Below are 18,653 nucleotides of genomic sequence, written 5' to 3'. Positions count from 1 at the left end.
TGATTTTAAACATTATTATTTCCTATATCCATGTCCATTGGCTAAAACTGGTTTTATCCATGGTTAAAACCACCACTGGCCAAAACTTTTACAACCCTGAATTCTAGTATATAGTTTTCATCAAAAAGCATAAAAAAGGAAACCACCTACCAAAAAAAGAAAAAACATCGTCTGACAAGGCCATGTCGTATGTGTACCCAAGCACAAAACGACAAGAAACGCGTTATTTCCGTCCAGCCTGTAAAGAGGAGCTAGCCCTGGAGATTATTTTAAGAAGTTCCTCAAACAATAGAATATTTTATTTCTTGAATTTGAATTAATTTTTATAATTATATTTTTTTTGTTCTTTTCCCAAAAGCCATCTATTGATATTAGCACTGATATATTTCAAGTGAGTTTAATCGAAGCTGCACAAAATGGCAAGTAAACAAGCACGAGATAACTCGTAGTTGGCGTCCTAGAAAAGAACACGATCTATGAGTTATCTCGTAGTTGGCAGCCCATTGTATTTCTGTTACTTCGTCCTTGCTAAAACAGCATTTAATGTTGCTGCAGGAGGAAATAATAGGCTTTTAAACTTGTTCATGTACTTTTCTACTAACGTAGTGATATGGAGATCTATATTTTCTGCTTTGCGTGTCTTAAGCAGACATGCAATTTAATTCTAATTATTGTACTTTAATTATCTTGCTTTATTTAATCATTTACTTTTGTGTTTATTGTTTTGTTCTCCTTAACCTATCAGGCATTCAAGAGAAGGAACATGGGTTTCCTCGGGACTGGAAGTTATCCTTTGCAATCAAATATGGCTCAGACTTTCTTTCAAAAATCAAACCAAACAGTTGAAACTATGCTCAATTTACGACAAAATCATGAAGTGCCAAAAATTTTTGCAACAAAACCAAAGAAAAAATTGCAACGAAAAGTATGTTGTTCTTAAATATACTAATTTTCTTTCTCTGAAGCTCATGAAAAACAAAGCAGTGTGTTGAAATATTGCATTCTGCAGTTTTTCAGACTGTAACAGATAATCACAGACCCCGAAGATTGCCTATTTTTTCTACTTTTTAGAGGTCTCTCCTTATTTTCCTACTTTTTCTTTCTTTAGTATTGCACTTCTAATTGTGCATTTTTTCTTATTTTTACAGTGCCGCACCGATAATTTTCTGCATGTTTCAATTTTAAAAAGTAAAAGAAACAAGCGAATCGCAAGTTTTTAATTGACTGAATACAGTAATTTCTGGAAGGAACACTGCGGCATCTGCGTGTTTAAAAGTTAAATATTTGTAAGTGACTTTTTTGCTGTTGCGGCGTTTATGATCGACCTTTCTTTTTATCGCCCCGACTTCAGCGAAACAATAAAGAAACAGATACTTGCCCATTCTGATGCAATTATATATTTTTTACCCCTGAATTAGAAGCTTTAATTAAAGTTAACGGCCGACTGTCCAAAAAGTGCGGGAAAAGCCGAATTTCCTGTTTGCCAATTTTTTGTATAGTTGATTACAAGTGAAATGAAGCTCTATTTAAACAGAAAGGCAATGAAAAACCTTAAAAGGAACGTAAGGAAGCCAAAAATGAAAAACCTGTACACTGTACATATTTTATTGATGTTAGTACAAAATAAAAGGCACAGATAACAGAAATTCGCAAAAACAGATCACTTCAAAAATAATTGCGAATTGCAAAAAGTCTATTTGCAAAAAAAAAAAAAAATCGGTAAAACTTAGATGGGCAAAAGTTCCCGTTTTTTGGAGAAAAACCGAAAATCAATTTAAATGCGAGATTCCGTTTTTATTTCTTTACATTTTTAAAAGTTGGGGGATAGAGCCACAAGAAAATATGTACTGTATTTTTTTTCTTTTTAATGGGTATTTTCTACTCTGATATATCATCAATATTGAGGAGTTGCTCATCATTTTTATGTGCTGCATTTATGGTAATGCGGCATTGCGGAACATCTAAAAAACTTTTGACACTTTTACACTTTTCGAGGTGCGACAATTATACCAATGCGGCATATCTACTGTAAGTTATTGTACTCAGAGCGCCTGATCAAGGGGGGGGGGGGAGAGATATATGCTGGCATTTGATACCAGGTGCTCCCCCTCACTCAATTTCGTGAACAATTTCCGAATGAATATTTTTGTCGTATGATGAGGATCAAAAGAAACTACATGTCTTCACTTTTATGCACAGAGAAACATTAGTAATTAATCTTTGGCTTTGATAAAAACGTTAACCATGCTTGTATTTTTTTTTTTTTTCAGTAACATTTTGAAACAAGAAAGCGATAAAAAAATCATCAAACCAATAAAACAATATTCGTTTTTATTGCTTAATTCAAATTAAAACTGGCCCGTCATTCTGATTTCCCCCCGGGGGTGGCTAACAAAGGATGTATACTGAATGCAAATTTTATCTGGAAACAACAAAAACCGCACAAACTTGTATAGTTAAGCATTAATTTGCCATAGCCAGTGAGGGGAGAAATTGACCCCACATAAATGACGTGCCTGAAACAAAAAATTTATGTTGAATGCTAAAAGTACACAACATAATACAAATCCTATAGTTTACTTATTTCGTTATTTATTTAGTTTAATTATTTTATTACAAATTTTATGTCCCATATTTAAGAAATTTATTTTAGTTCTGTATTTTCAGTCTTTTTCCTTTTTCTTCAAATTCAAACATCTGCCCCTGTTTCTGCAAGAATGCATGTCAGCTGCTGATTATTTTTAACTAAAACCAATTTAATATTTACTTTGCTTTTTGTATCAGAGTTTATGACAACAGGAGCTGAAAGTGTTAGTATTTTCAAATGATAAATGGATGCTCTCAAAGGAATGTTTCGTTTTTGACAAAACAAATGTTTGACAAAAATGGCTTTATTGCACCAAAATATGAGGGTTTTTTTGTGATCGCTATTTTGCATTTTATTCTTTCACACTTAAACATTTTATTACTGTATTGTTGAAAAGTGTTTCTTTGTTTGGATTTTATTTTCATATATCTTTGTTTCCATCAGCTTAGTTTCCATACTGATGATTGTCAGCTTGTTTCTTTCATTTTGTTTTTTGCAACTCAACCTTTCACTAAACCCCTTTAATACTTTAAAAGTACTGTTAGTTTATTTTGGGATAGTTGTAAATCAAAAATACTGTTAGTTTATTTTACATTAGAAATAACATTTACTCTAAATTTGTTTCCTTTAGATCTGTGCGCAGTCTAATCTCTTCCTATTTTTTCCTACTTTTTTAAATGATTTTTCCCCTACTTTTCCTACTTTTTCAATTTTTGATTCCTTATTTCCTACTTTTTCTCCCCAAAAAAACACTTCGGGGTCTGTAATCAAAGCATAATATTTTGACACAAGAGCAGAGCTCAATCTAGGTTTCTATCTTTAGGTCTGCAATTTGAAAATATAAAAATTTTGTGAACGTTTTTCATTGTGTGGAAAAAAAAAACTTTTTTGGGCTTTTTTTTTTTAATGAAAAAAATCCTGTCATTTCATATTGAGCATTCTTAGCTATCACAAATTTAGGGATGGGACAGCTGCGCCAAATCTTTGCATCATCCTTTTTCAAAAGCATATCTTTGAGCCTGCCTGCGTCAAAAACCTGCAAAAAAAACCTCTCCAAAATATTCATCCTGCTCTGAATCGCTGATCGCTGAAAGTCTGCTATTGGGGGCCACTTTTCATGACAAAAACTTCAAAAAAAAAAAAAAAAACTGTGCAAAAAATTTCATCCAACACATAATCAGGATTGTTAAAAATTTGCAATCAGTATTTGTTTGTTTGTGATCAAAATTCAAAAAAAAAAAAAAAAAAAAAACCTAAAAAGTTTTATCCAGTGTATAATCGGCAACAGTCAAAAGTTTGCTGTTATGTGCTTCTTTTTTATTTCCCTTTATTTTAAAATCCTTTAGTAATTTAGAATAATCTAAAAAAGGAACTATTAACATAATAGAAATCAATCTTTAATAAGTTAAACACACGCTTAGCTAGAAATTATTTTCTTGCAAGCGTCTCATTGATTTTCATTCTGCAAAGTTTTGTCTTGTTTTTTGGATTACATTTTTTGTCAAAACCTTTTTAAATAAAGTCTCTAGCAGTTTGGTTGAATTATATAAAAGACATTAGACAAAAGCTTTTGTTAGATGTCTTTTCAACCATAAGCTCACTTCTTTTTAATTGAAAAAGAAGATCTTTGTAACTTTGAAGCATTCCTGGTAAGTTGTACATTCAAACGATATTTATTATTCCTTTTAAAGATACAAGTTATTCAATAGTTCTTCTCAAACTGAAAAAACCTAAAGGACTATTTTATAAGACATAATGCTATTAACAACTGACTTTACCAGTTGAAAGGAATCATTTACTTTTCACGTTATTTAGGTAAAAAAAAGGAAGTACTGTTTTGAAATAATTTGTTGTACTAATTTTATAGATCATATATTCTAAGAAAACTTGAAAAATGCATAAAGTGCAAAAGTTCCATGACTTAGGAAAACTAACTTTTTATAAGCTAAAATATTTTTCTTTGCTGGAAAAATCCTGGACAGAAGGAATTAATTGAATATTATCTAGAATTCCTGTCCAGAGCTAAACAGTCTTGCTTTCCCATTCACCAACTTCATTTTTTGACTTGAGTTAGATATCTTCCTCAACTAAATAGTGAATGAACGATTTGTTTTATACATGATAATGATGATTGTTTACGAGTGGCAGTGGTTCCTTTTTTCTGATGTTTTTTATTGAATGCATAATGTATTGGGTAGTTAAATAAGTCCATGCTGTTTTCCGACTAATGGCGTTACTTGAACTGACTGCACTATTTTATGATAGTGACGAAGCAATATCATTGCCTCAGAGCAACACTAAGACATCTAATCCCAGAAATAACACTAAGATATCCTACTGTTGCTTTGAGGTGACAATATACAAGCAAACTTGAAATTCAGTGTGTGTTATTTTGCAAAGGGCAAGCAACTTTATTTTTCACAGCCTAAATATGTCAAATTTCGTCAAGTAATTTTACTGCATTATTTCATTCAAAAAAAGTCTGCAGTTAAGTTTTATGAAATTCTCGTGGAGACCTTCTGCGATCATACTCTTCCTGAAACAATTTGTTGAGATTATTTTAGACCCTTTAAAAATAATGATTTTTATTTTGAAGATAAGAACGTTCTGGTGCACCGGAAAAGTTTGAGAAGATTTGAGCTGCTCAAACCAAATGAATCCATCATGGGAGATCAATACAGACTACAAATGAAGTGATTAAGTCAAGCATTGAATAAAAAACAACCGTGGTACAAGCAGAGATGCAACCAGGTCATTATGCAGCATGACAACGTTTGGCCACATGCTGCAATTCTGTAAAAATCTAATTGGAAACACTTAAGTGTAAGTCCTACCTCAGCCGTCATATTCACTGGACATTGTCCCTGTGATATCCTGTGTATTCCAACTACCATTTGTTCTGGTTGATGATACATGGCCTGGCTGAGCAGAATTTTCATTCTTATGAAGATGCTGAAAATTGGGTGCACTCATGGATGCGCTCAAAAGACATGTTGTTTTTTTCAACATGGGACTCAAGTGCTGCCAGGCAGATGGTAAAAAGTAGTGATTAGCAATGGACAATGCTTTCAGTAACATGTTTTTTGTAACTAAAGCATTAACTTTCACAAAAAAATAAATAAAAAGAAATGAAAGCTTATTCAACATTCTAATAGCTATATTTGATTTATGTTTATGTTTGCTTTTGATTTTCTTTAAAAAACATAATAAAAAAAACTTGTCTCCTTCATCCCTTCTATTTTAAAACAATTTTTCCCCTTGCAGGTCTGCAAGCACAAAAGCATTCCAGCTGAAGAGTTTATTCCTATCAAAGTTAATTCTGAGAGTGTGAAAAGTAATAATTCCTCATCAGTTGTAAAGCCAATTCCTAAAGATCCCAAATTATTAAGACCAATTGTTATTGATGGAAGTAATATAGCCAGGGAGTGAGTATTTTTTTTTTTTTTGAAATTTATAAGCATGCTATTTATGTAATAGAACCTAATTTGTTTATCTGGGCCCTTGTAAATCTGGGAAAAAAAACAAGTTTTAAGTTATGATACCAAGAATGTTACTATAATTGTGTAGAGTTTTCTTTTTACTGTGATTAAATGTACGGCTCCTATTTAGATTGTACAATAAAATATGGTAAATATAACAAACATCATGGTGTGCTTGGAGCGTCATCCTAATAAACCATGTGTTTGAAACAGAAGAACAGAAGACAATGGCCTAATTGTTTGTTATGAAATGATATAAAAAATTATTTCCATGGTTTTTCATGCCGTTGTAAAAACTGTACATAATTTTGTAACAAACCATTGTTTTACATCGTAATAAACAGGAAGTCTATTTAAAAGTTGTTTCGGTTAAACGTCAAAGTATTGAATCTTGCTTATTAACCGCAGGATGAACTTCCTAAGATTGCTCCTGTGTCTGTTAGGTTGTTTATCTTACCTAGCATGAAATTTCCTTTCACGCTTTCAATGCGACGTAAAATAAGCAACCATAGAGGCAAAGAGGAAGCCTTCATTAATGCCTTAGCTCCTTTGCCTTTATTCCGTTGTCTCGAAGTGATTAGCAAACTGTAATCGCAGTTTCAAGAAGAAATCTTTGGTTTTTGAATTAATACTGATAAAAGCTTAAAAGCTATTACTTCTTCGCGTTTTTAACCCTAGCGTCAATGACCAAAATTTTCCCTTACTCTCAATAATCGGATACCCATGTTGAATTTCGAAGATTTAGAGCAGGAAAATATTTTTTTTCTGACACCTCTTCCATTTAATTGAAACGTTTTCTTCCACCCTCATCTTGGGAAATGTGTCTAGCTTGTTTTTACCAAAAAAACAAAATGGCTTATTGTTTTTCCAACATTTTATATTTACGTTACTTGCTAAATGGTTCATTAGAAAAAAATGTGTTTCTCCAGTTTTTTTTGTGACTGGATGTATTAGGGCTTACGCTTGGGTATTTCCTAGTGATTTCATTTATTTATACCAGTAATGTTCATCTTACGACCCGCGAACCACATGGGGCCCGCGAAGCTCATACAGGTGGCCCGTTGCATCGAAAAATATTATCTGTAATTTTTATCCTCACTGTCATTTGCTCAACCATTGCTGTCATGCCGTCTGACATTTTTTAGATTTTTTTAAGGGGGGGGGGACTTCCTTGAGTGTTCCAACATGCCACAAATATCCATGCTTTTGAACTATACACTACTCTAATCCTTCAGAAGAATAATAATGGTGAATACAATGCTGTTTTTCCTATCAAATAGAAATAATTTTTATGTAACTGCCGAACACAAATAAAATTAGGGGGCGCGATATCAAGGGGGGGGGGAGTGATGTTGCAAAACAGCAGTCATATTTTGATTCAGGGCTCATTTCACATGAGAATCATCAAAAATGGTGTCAGAAGCATTTTGAAGGGGTATTTTTTGATGTGCAGTGTAATGGGTACCCGGTTATTGAATATAGGTATAAAAATTTTGAATGCTAAAAAACTGCCCCCGGAAATTTTTCTGAAAACACGGTTTTAACTTTCTTTTGTTCACATTCATGTAAATAACTAGGATTAAAAGCAATTTTACCAAGACCTAGTTAGAAAGAATAAAAATTATGATAAAAGTCGCAAAAAGGTACCCGGGTACCTGGTCATTGATGCTAGGGTTAATTTAATTGTTAAAATTGAACTTTCAATCAAAAAAACTTTGTTTTTTGCTATACTATTTGCTGTCGCCACAGATTATAAAGGTTTTCTTTTCTTCAGACTTAAATGATTCTTTTATTTTATAACCAAGTTGTATTCTTCTTTTATACATTTTGAAGTTGACCAATTGCTTTTTTTTCTGTTTTTTCCCCCTTGCATTTCAAAGTTGTTTCTTACAAAAGCAATCTAAGATTTTTCTGTTACATACTTAAATCATTTGAAAGAGTAAATATCTTTATTTTTCATTGTTAAAATGCTGTATTCATTCATTAAAACCTATGTTCTTGATTAGAGAAAAGCTCCCTATGAATAGATGTCAAAAGGTTTCATATGTTTTGCGTAAATATGTCAATTAGTTCTTCCATTCTTTCACTATTACTTATTATTCTTGCAACAATTATAATACCTTTTGAAAATTTAGTTCAAAATAATTTCAATTACTTCTTCGTTCTACCATAAATACACATGTTTTTAAGAGTGATTTTAATAGTTTCTTAACATTCTTATGCTAAGTGGTTTCTAGAAGTAAAGTACTTTTTTAAAATTTTCTATAATCTTTACATGTAGAAAAATTTAATATACTGTTTTTTAGTTTTTTTTTCCAAAAAAATTAACGTGATTTTTTTAAAAAACCATTTTGTTAAAAAAGTAGCATTTTTTAAAAATATATCTTTAGATCACAACTTACACAACTTAAAACGTTTAAAATACTGCATTTTATACAAACATACAATGAATTTCAAGTAGAGCAAAGAAAGGGAACCGTTATCATTGGTAACCTAAATCAGGGAAATTTGGTGAACTTAATCAGGGAAATCAGGGAAAAGTCAGAGAACTTTTTTTCAGTTTCTGTCGCCACCCTGAAAAGAAAGGTAGACACTGAGCCCCCAAGCTTTTGAATTTTGTTGACTTTTTTAGCTTTTGATTCAAAAGTATAAACATGTGTTCAAAATGGCCTGTAAAACAATTTTGACCTTTGAAAGACATTTTTATAGCTACTATCACGAATTGACCAGTTTTTTTCTGTTTTTTTTTTTTTTTTAAATGTTTACGTAGAGGAATGTGGAGCAAAGGGAAATAGTGGGGCAGAGTGAATTGAAAAAATATTTTCAGTTTATCTCTGTGGCAATGGTGTTACTTACACCTGTTTAGCAATATTTTAACCATTTTCTTAAACAGGTAGAATTCCAGCCTAGCAATTTGCCATCCATTTCCACTTGTTGTAGTCGATATAACTTTCATTTATGCAAGTTACTCACTGCGTCACCTGATCTACCTCGAAAATGAAAGCTATGCCAATAAGCATGTTCAATAATCTGGCTTAAATAAAAGAAAAAGTTAAAATTTTCCCGTCAGAGTAATATCAACAGTCCCTAAAAATCCCTATTTAAATTTGAACATTGAACTCTAAAAATTCCCATTCGATTGAGAAAACTTTGTACAAAAAGGTAATACTCCCTTAATTATCCAAATGCCAATACTCGAATAAGGAGAAATTTTGCAGAGAGGGTCATTAAAATTAAGGCAGCAGTCCCACTATAGTGTCAGCAAGCCCTCAGCCCCTCTCTTATATATGCCCTTATAAGAAGCTTTCTGGTATTAAAAAAATATAATCTTCCCTGATCGAGCCTGTGTTATATATTTATTTTATGATGTGAAATTTTGTGAATGAATTGCTTTTACAATGTGGAATTTTGTGAAGGGGCAGCAAAGTAGACCCATTTCGGGTCTGGATCAGCCCCTGGTTAATAAGGATGTGATTACTTAAACATATGCTCAATATGTGTAGTATGATTCAAGTAATATTTATCACTTATAACATGAAATTGATATGAATGTAAAACAATATTTTTCAAGAATGCTGCAAAATGTTTTCACTCAATGTACTAATTTTGATATGTTTTGCTGGTGAAAACTCATGCAGTTTGAAATACAGTTGTAAATTTGATTGTTTGGTTAATATGTTGAATAATATATTTTTAATTTTTTTTAAATAGGCATGGGAAGAAAAATAACACATTCTCTTGCAAAGGTATCAAATTAAGTATTGAATATTTTCTACAACGAGGTCACACACAAGTTACAGCTTTTGTACCAAATTTTCGAAGGCATTGTACATTTGGACCCGTTGTCACAACAGATCAACCAATTTTAGAAGATCTTGCCAGATCAGGCCATGTTGTCTTTACCCCCTCAAGGAAGGTGAATGGAAAAAGAGTTACGTGCTATGATGATAGGTAAAGTATTTTTTCCAGCCTAATAAATTTTTGATAATGCTGTTACCAATTCTTGTTCTAGACTAAAACTCAGTCTGGTTCTCTGTCAATAAAATAAGTCTATACAGTCAACTCTCAATAACTCAAAGTCCCCAAGGGACTGGCTGAAACCATCTAGTAATCAATTGTTTGAGTTATTGGAATTTCTTTTCCAGTCTTTTCAAGAATTGTTTTTATAGTTTTTTTGGGGAGTAGTCAGGGTTCGTCCACACTTCTTTAAAACAAAAGGACTTGTAAGGACCAAAAAATAAGGACCTCAGAATAGAATTAAATTGGCACACACATTTCAGAGGATAATGAACAATATAGAACATAAAGATAGAATCAAAACAATAACAACAAAAATTCCTAAAAATGTGACATAATAAAAGATGGAGGGAAAAAAAACAAAACCTAGCAATCAGATTAAATATCTTTAATTCCAAACTTTTTTCCTTTAATTTTACATCCACGGAACTTATTTCTTTTTCGTTTAGTGTTTTCTTTAGTTCATGTGATTGAATGAACAACTTAATGTCCTTTGATTTTTTTCAGCCTCATCTGCCAAATGATTTGCTTTTGCATTTGCTTCCATTATGTCTTTTTGGAGAAACATTTTCTGCTTCTTAAAAAAATTTACTTCCTCTTCTAATGTTTTACGTTTTTCTTGTTTTGTTTCATGTCCTTTGATTTTTAATTTTCCAAATACTGGGTGTGTTTTGCTCTAGCAGATGTAGCAGCTGTCCTCATTTCTTTGGTTATTTGCATGTCATTAACTGACCCAGACAATTTAATAAATTCATTAATTACACTCTGAAAAATGTAAGTGTCAACAGTGATTAGTTATTGCAGTTCAATTTTCGTATCAGTCATTTAAGATAGACCAATTGTATCGGGAATTGGCAGTTGCACTGATGGATGTGGATTCCTAGAACGAGAGCCGAGATGGGGTCGCATTCGCCCCCTCCCCACATTCTGCACGAATTCCCTTAACGAGGTTTGAGATTAATAAAGCTGCCACCTAGTGGAAATGGAGCACTTGCAACCACTTGACTTTCCACCAGCAACTGTAATCTTGCCCCCAGTTTAGGAGCAGCTTGCCCCCAGTTGCCCTGCAGTTTAGGAGCTCTCTAAGGGGAAATTAAATTCATTTAAATACTGCTGCTTGTCCTCTACAGTTTGGGTGATGAAGTGAGTAGCAAGTGCTCTATTAAAAAAAACAAGAATCTGATTTTTTTAAATAATGGCAGAGTAAAAATAAGGACTTATAAGGACTTGGAGCATTGAAATAAGGACTTGTAAGCACTTATAAGGCAAAATATAAAAGTAAGGACTTGTAAGGACCTGTACGAACCCTGATAGTGTGTAGACCATAACACATATAGTTTGGATTAATTAATTATTAGTACTGTATGAAAATATCTTTACAAAGAATAAATTTTAAGATAATTCGAAAAAGGAAGTTTTTTTTGACTGCTTTCATTTTTTAAATCACATTTGAATAAAGATGTTGTTTTCTGATGGGTTTTCCATTGCTTTGCTTGACAAATCTTGGTCGAAACTCTTGCACAGTAAAATTATTTTGTCACTGAATATATCCTTCTTCCAGTCTTGTGCAGTCCAAGATTGATATTTCCTGATCCAGTCCAAAAATTTTCTCTTTATTGCAGGTATTAGTTTTTTGTTCTTGCTAATTTCCCAGATGCAATAAACCTATGTTGAATTGTCCATGACTACATCCTTACATCAGTAGCTGATAATTCTCTCTGAAGATCTGTAGGTACTTGTTTTGCGAGGATGCATTTTCCTATTTCATGCAAGAAGTTTGTCTCCTTGAAGAGTAGTCTTGCGTTTGAGTCCACATTTACAATTCTGTTTTTGAGACACTGTCCCAAAAGTATTTTGCTGAATTATAATCCTAGAAATAACTGTATTTTCCCGACTCCAACTAATGCAGAAACATCCCTCACAGTCATAGAAGTATGTTGTCTACGGGTAACAATTCTAGCACTTCTCCTGGGAGTGATTTGCATAAATTAAATACGCGTCAGAAGCTGACAGTTTGCACAATCGAACACTTCTTACATCTTACACAAACTAGAGGGAAACATTTTTGATATGTCATGATCACGTGGTCAAATTGGTTTCAATTAGTCAAGAGCAGTTATACAATGGAAGAAAATGCAGTTGAAACTGGTTTGAAGCTGAAAATCTCAGAGAAAGAAATAGCTTTCCTAAAAAACATGTGTGTCCCAAATAATTCGCACAATACTGTAGTTTGGCTGCATTTTTAGGTATGAATTTAAACAAAACTTTTGTAAAAAAATTTATGAAAAAGTATTCAAAATTTTCCATTTGAATATGAACCTTGAAAATACTGCTAGTTCAATCATAGCACATTGTACTGGTTTCTGGGAATAAGCTTTCCCTCAATATCCTTTTTACTTCCTTTTACAAAAGAGGAAGTATTGTATTTGCAAAAATATTTTCACTCAAAAATCAATCTTAATTTCCATTTTACTCACCCCCGAATGAATGTTGAGTTTTTTTTCGACTAGACCACACGTGAATAAGTGCCTAAGAACGTATAGACACACAAAATATCCATTTTGACAATTCCTGAGTTAATTACCATGAGTTGTCTCGTGACGTCTGCAGTGGCGTAGCTAGACCCGACTTTCGGGGGGGGGGGGTTACTTCTTATATATATATATATATATATATATATATATATATATATATATATATATATATATATATATATATATATATATATATATATATATATATATGTATAATCGCTTGGAATTTTTTCCTTTTCTTCTTTTTTTTTTCTTTCTCTTCTCTCTTCTTTTTCTCTTTTTTTTTGAGACTAACTTTTCGGGGGGGGGGGGGGTTTTGTCCCCAAAACCCCCCCCTTAGCTACGCCCCTGGACGTCTGTATGTATATATGTCGCATAACTCAAGAACGGTATGCCTAGAAAGTTAAAATTTGGTATGTAGACTTCTAGTGGGGTGATTCTATCTATGCACCTCCCCTTTTGGTTGCATTCGGGTGTTTCTAAAGGGGTCTTTTGCCCCTTTTTGGGGGGAAATCATTGTTAATTTCGATGTAAACTGAAGTAATGTTATAATTTGGCAGATACTTGCCGATATATCGGCAGTCTTTTGGTCGCCAAGTTTTGTTGCCAACTTGGCGACAAGTTTGGTGATTTTTTTTTTAAATTCCATTTTAATTTTGCCACTGTTGGTGATATTTAGAGAGTAAACTATTGAATCACATTAAAATTGCCAGTAATGGTGAAATGACATTGAATTGGAGTGAAAGAAAGTCATGTGATGCACACATCATCTTTTTTTTAGAATTTCCTGAAAACTGGTAAAAGTGCATTTTCAATGCACCCTTCAGGACTAGTACAAGAGAACTGTAGAGAACAAGTAACCCTGTTTCGCATTCGTGTAACCAGAATTTCTTTTAGATATCATTGTTTCACATCCCCAATAAGAGGGTGGTAGAAAAAATGATTTTTCCCGACCGTGCTAAATGCTAAGTTCTGAATGTCACAGTTTTCTTGTTACATTGCACATGAATACTTGAATTTGATACCAAGTTACTTTAACTCTGCACTCTTTTTCATAATTTATCCTTTTCTGATCGTCTATTTTCATTTCAACTTGTGTGAGTCAGACATTAATTTATTGTGCTATTTTAAAAATAGCGCAAAAGCCAAAATAGATATTTTGAAATGAATTAAAAGGTTTAAGATAGCATTTGTGCAATTTTTTTACTATTATCAAAGAATGGTTTGTTTTTGCGATCATGATTTTTTCGTAGTGTTTATTTCAGCGTTTGCAATTTTTTTCTATGTTTCTTTGCAATTGCTAATGATAATTCATGGTAAGGCCATGAGTGGCTGTTTGATATGATTATTCTTCCTTTTGCTAAATGTGGCAGTTGATTCGTAGCAAATTCTTTTTTGAACATGAAATTTATTGCTAATTTATTAATAAGGGGTTTCATTTTGACAGCAAAATGTATTTTATGGGTCTTTTTACTGAAATTTATTGCTTAACGGTTTTCTCTGGGAAGGAATCATGCGATAAATTTCGACTTTGAGTTCCATTTTGTCTTGTTTTGCTTTTGTTAATTGCTTATTTTGATATTTAAGCTGTCTACTGTCCATTTTCATTGCTTTTATTGGGTGTCATCTAGAAGCTCACACCTTTCATTTGAAAAAGGGGTTCTTTGAAACCCGAAAAACACATGTAATCTGTGCATTTGTGTTAAACAACATTGGGTATTTCCTGTTATACCATCTCCAATTGTTCATATGTGCCCCTATAGGGGATTACATGTGACCAATTTTTTATGTGTATTGTCAAAACATTTTTTTTCTCCAAAAAATATAAATTGGTTTCTGAGTATGTTGCTAAATTTTGTTAAAACTTCAACCTTTTTTGACATAAAAGTGGGAATCTTATTAAATGTAATGGTTTCATTTGTGCTATAAGCTCCAACGAGATTGTAGTTTTGATTCGCCAACTTGATTACATGGATTTGCAAAAGTTTTTTGTACACATTCATGTGTGTTTAAGGTATACATTATAATAGTGTAATATGTTTACCGTAATTGATATTTTACTTAAAGTTTTTCAATTCTATATCAGATTTATTGTTGAGCTGGCATCTAAAACGGGTGGAGTTATACTTTCAAATGATAACTACAAAGACCTGATTGGTGAAAATGAATCTTTCAAAAAAACTATTGAAGAGAGGTAAGTTACTAAATTATATGCAGATCTGTTAGAATTTCTTCAAATAATTATAATAATGGTAGTACAGAAGAATCTTTCTCCTAAAATGTATGATACAGCAATTTCTCTAGAACATTATTTTGAGGTCACCCCAGATTTGTATACAATATATAAATTTCTCTAACATATGTGACACAGGATTTGAGCTTATTACTTATTGCCAAATGGCAACAGTTAAAACGTAAATAAACTGGCGGAAAATTTCCAATTTCAAAACGTTTCATTTGATTTGATTATTCGCTCACGTTTTTGAAATGTACAGTTACTTTTCAATGTAACTGCAGTTATTAGAAATGATTGGAAAGGTGCTTTTTATGTGACTGAAAGCTGCATTCTGTCTGAAGAAACAAAATCTAGAAGAAATGCTGATGCTAGAATTAGGTGTCTTACAAAAAAACCTAACTTAGTGTAAAAATATGATTTATTGGTCGCCAAATGCTGTAAAATAATCATATGACTTGTCTATGCGCAATATTTAAGAGCATAATTGCTGCAAAATGTCCGATGTTTCCTCATTTTGTAGCATGCTTTCCTGGAAACAATGAATTGAACAGACATTTTAATGACATTAGGAAACTGGGCAAAGTAACAGAAAGTTGTTGTGGTGAGTTTACAAAAATCTTAGTGCTATGGCCATTCCAAAAGTTATTAAGGCCATTAAAATATAATAATTCTGCCAAATAAATAAGTTAGGCCACAAGAAACTATTAAAGGTTCCAGTAAAATTTAAAAATAATCCACCAAATACGTATAAAGAAAATACTTTAAGTAACAATAAAAGTTCCATTAAAATGTAAAATTATCCTACAACTCTGTTGTTAATTGCCAAGGGACCATGTTAGAGTTACCCTGCTGGAAACTTCCAAAACTTCTAAGACTGTGTAACTGTTTTTTGTTCACACTTTTAGGAATACTGTTAATTTCTAAATGCAAAGTTGATTTTTTTTCTAAAACTTAAAATAAACTTTTTGAATGTCAATAAATGTAACATTGCATTTATTAAAATCTTACTTTTTCAGATTATTAATGTTTTGCTTTGTGGATGACATTTTAATGATACCTCAAGATCCCTTAGGTCGAAATGGACCATGTTTGGAGGAGTATTTGTCTTTCCCTGAAGACTATAAATAATTTGTGCTCATTTTATAAAATTTGTACAGATTTACCGTATATACTTGCGTATAGGTCAATCTTGCATATAAGTCGACCCTTTTTTAGAGAAAAAATCTAAAACCCGCGTATAAGTCGGCCCCCATACTTTCCAAAAACATTGCGAATTATTTTCAAAGAAATTTCAAAATAATGAACACATTTTATTTACAAATAAAATAGGAATTAAATAGGAAAACATTTCTAAAAGCCTTCAAACTCGCATTCCGAGTCAGACGCAAAAAAAAGTTCATTCAAGTCCGCTTCCGTCATCACCGCGTCATTGTATACATCGGCGGCTGCAGAATCGTCAATGATATCAGAGTCTGAATCGCTGTCGGCACTATGGTCATTAAATATCAGTTCATCTTCTGTGCCATCCAGTTCATTGCTTATGCAGCACTTTTTGAAGGATTTGATTACCATTTCTTGAGGGATTGCTTCCCAAGCATCTTTTACCCATTGGGCGATCAATGCTACGTCGGGTTTTCTCAGGTTGCGGCCTTTTGTTGACGTAGGCAAACCTGAGTTGATCCATTCTGCCCAATATTGACGAACATTGTTCTTGAATGGCTCATTGAGGCAGACATCCAGGGGCTGAAGCACGGATGTCAACCTCCCTGAAATTACGGCAAGCGTAGTCTTCATTTTTTGCTTGTCTTTTCGCGGCGTTGGACCGGCGAGCAATAAACATGTCCCACACTAAAAGCGATTCTTTTTGAAGGAGTGCACCTGGCTGTCTATTTCAGACGGTCTTCAACCAATCTAATACACCCTCTTCATTCATCCACCCCTTTTCTTGAGCTCGAACCACTACGCAAGTCGGAAACATTACAGACTTTGGCAAAGTTTTTCTTTTAAATATTATGAGTGGCGGTAACTTGGTCCCGTCAGCACAACACGAGAGAACGACAGTAAAATTCGCCTTCTCATGACCGGTTGTTTTTATGAGGATGGTTTTCTCCCTCTTTTGGTTTACAGTCCTGTTTCCAGGGAGATCGAAACAGAGGGGGGTTTCGTCCATATTTCCTATTTGAGATGGGTCGTAAGCAACCTCTTGCTTCTTTCGGATAATGAATCTATGGAACTCCATAATCTTATGCTCCAAATCAGCTGGCAACTTTTATGCGATTTTGGTGCGCTGTCGTAAGCACAAGCCGTGCCTATTCATGAAACGGGTACACCACCCTGCTGATGCGCGGAAAGTGCTGCCGGAAGCAACTTCTTTGGCAAGTTTTTGCTCTTTCAAACGAATTGCAGTTCGAGAAACTGTGTACCCATTTTTCCGGCAGTCGATGAGTCGATGACCCAATCGTTCAAAGTTTTTTCCAATTCTGGAAAAGATGCAGATCCATGACGCATAGCCTTCTTTGTTTTTGAGCAGCTCTTCTTTCTCCAGTCCTGCACGAGTTTTTCACTCACGCCAAACTTACGTTAAGCAGCAGAGTAGTTCGATGATTCGGCAAATAAAATAACTTGCAGCTTAAAGCTTGCATTGTAGGATTTTCTCTTTTGTTTGCAATAATCAGCCATCTTAAGAAAACAGGAGGCAGAAGTGCGCACGTGCTTTGAAAAGATATGATTAAGCAAGTATGTTGCCACTCTTAAAACAAAAAGTATAGCAGTTAATTATTTGAATGGCGTGACTGTTGACGATAAATATTTTCATACGTTTCACGATATTTGTTAATTGCTGATTTGATCCTTAATAAAGAGGAATAAAATTATTTTTATTTATGTGTATTATTTAGGTTTTTTAGTTATTATTTTTGAATAAGTTTACTTTTTCACACGATCAACTTATCAGCAACTACCTGTAACCGCACATCGGCATTTCTCGTAGCTTCCCAGCTCTCGTTGATTGGAATATTTTTTTCGGAAAATTTGACCCGCGTATAAGTCGACTCCCCCTTCCTTTGATCTCATTTTTTGGACAAAATTTCTCGACCTATACGCGAGTATATACGGTAATCATTTCCCTTCATTTCTCGGTGTAAAAATGGACCAAGATGGAAAGTATTTGTTTTTCTTTAAAAACAAAAATAATTTGTATATGTTTTAAAAAAAACTTGAAACAGATTTTATCATTTCTATTGCTTTCTCCATAATGATGTTTGTAAAGAACTTGTAAATAGCTGCTAATAAAGCCAAATTCTTGAAGTAAGCACTGCGCTTGTTATATCTTTCTAAAATGCATAATATATTCATAACATTTCATAGAAATATGAAATATTTACAAGATTCCCAGTATTAGACATGATTAGGGTCATTTGAGAGAAGGCAGAACCTTTTAGCCTCTTAAAAGTACTTACAACATTTTTTCTTTGTATGAAAAAAGGAAGTGTTGCCATATAAAAAGTTTCCTCCAAGAGTGAAAAGAAAAGGCCAAGCTTTGGCCAAAAGGTCAAAGTAGAATGGAATCATAGTGGCAAAATGTACAATTATGTTTACATTAAAAAAAATAGAAAACCTAAAAATATATTTAAAAAAAAACAAACAAACTAGAATTAAGGCTGTGAAACACAAAGGGATGTAAGTAGACATTTTACAGTTTTGTCTAAAATGCTTTTGAAGTTCCGGTCCTAAGTAGGCTTTCATTGGAAAGCTCTTCTAAATTATGTGGTATAGGACTACTTACCATGACTACTTGTACT

General features: G+C 33.0%; 1 protein-coding gene across 1 annotated transcript; it reads left to right on the top strand.

Moving 5' to 3' along the window:
* Nucleotides 1–758: 758 nt before the first annotated feature.
* LOC129218548 (ribonuclease ZC3H12A-like) lies at nt 759–16,015 on the top strand. Its single transcript, XM_054852886.1, has 5 exons — nt 759–925; nt 5,852–6,012; nt 9,778–10,017; nt 14,704–14,811; nt 15,870–16,015. The coding sequence occupies exons 1-5, from the start codon at nt 764–766 to the stop codon at nt 15,979–15,981; spliced, it is 783 nt and encodes a 260-aa protein (XP_054708861.1). The 5' UTR covers nt 759–763; the 3' UTR covers nt 15,982–16,015.
* The last annotated feature ends 2,638 nt before the right edge of the window (nt 16,016–18,653 follow it).

Source organism: Uloborus diversus, chromosome 1 (assembly GCF_026930045.1).
Source record: "Uloborus diversus isolate 005 chromosome 1, Udiv.v.3.1, whole genome shotgun sequence".
NCBI classification, from domain to species: domain Eukaryota; kingdom Metazoa; phylum Arthropoda; class Arachnida; order Araneae; family Uloboridae; genus Uloborus; species Uloborus diversus.
The sequence above is the reverse complement of the archived record's forward strand: the minus strand, read 5'-3'. Positions and strand labels throughout refer to the sequence as shown.

What these genes read in the sequence shown, in the direction of transcription:
- LOC129218548 (XM_054852886.1), top strand. Translation starts at nt 764, where the DNA reads ATGGGTTTCCTCGGGACTGGAAGTTATCCTTTGCAATCAAATATGGCT. An exon ending in AGAAAAAATTGCAACGAAAA is followed by an intron (nt 926 to 5,851) that starts GTATGTTGTTCT and finishes TTCCCCTTGCAG; the next exon opens with GTCTGCAAGCACAAAAGCAT. An exon ending in GGAAGTAATATAGCCAGGGA is followed by an intron (nt 6,013 to 9,777) that starts GTGAGTATTTTT and finishes TTTTTTAAATAG; the next exon opens with GCATGGGAAGAAAAATAACA.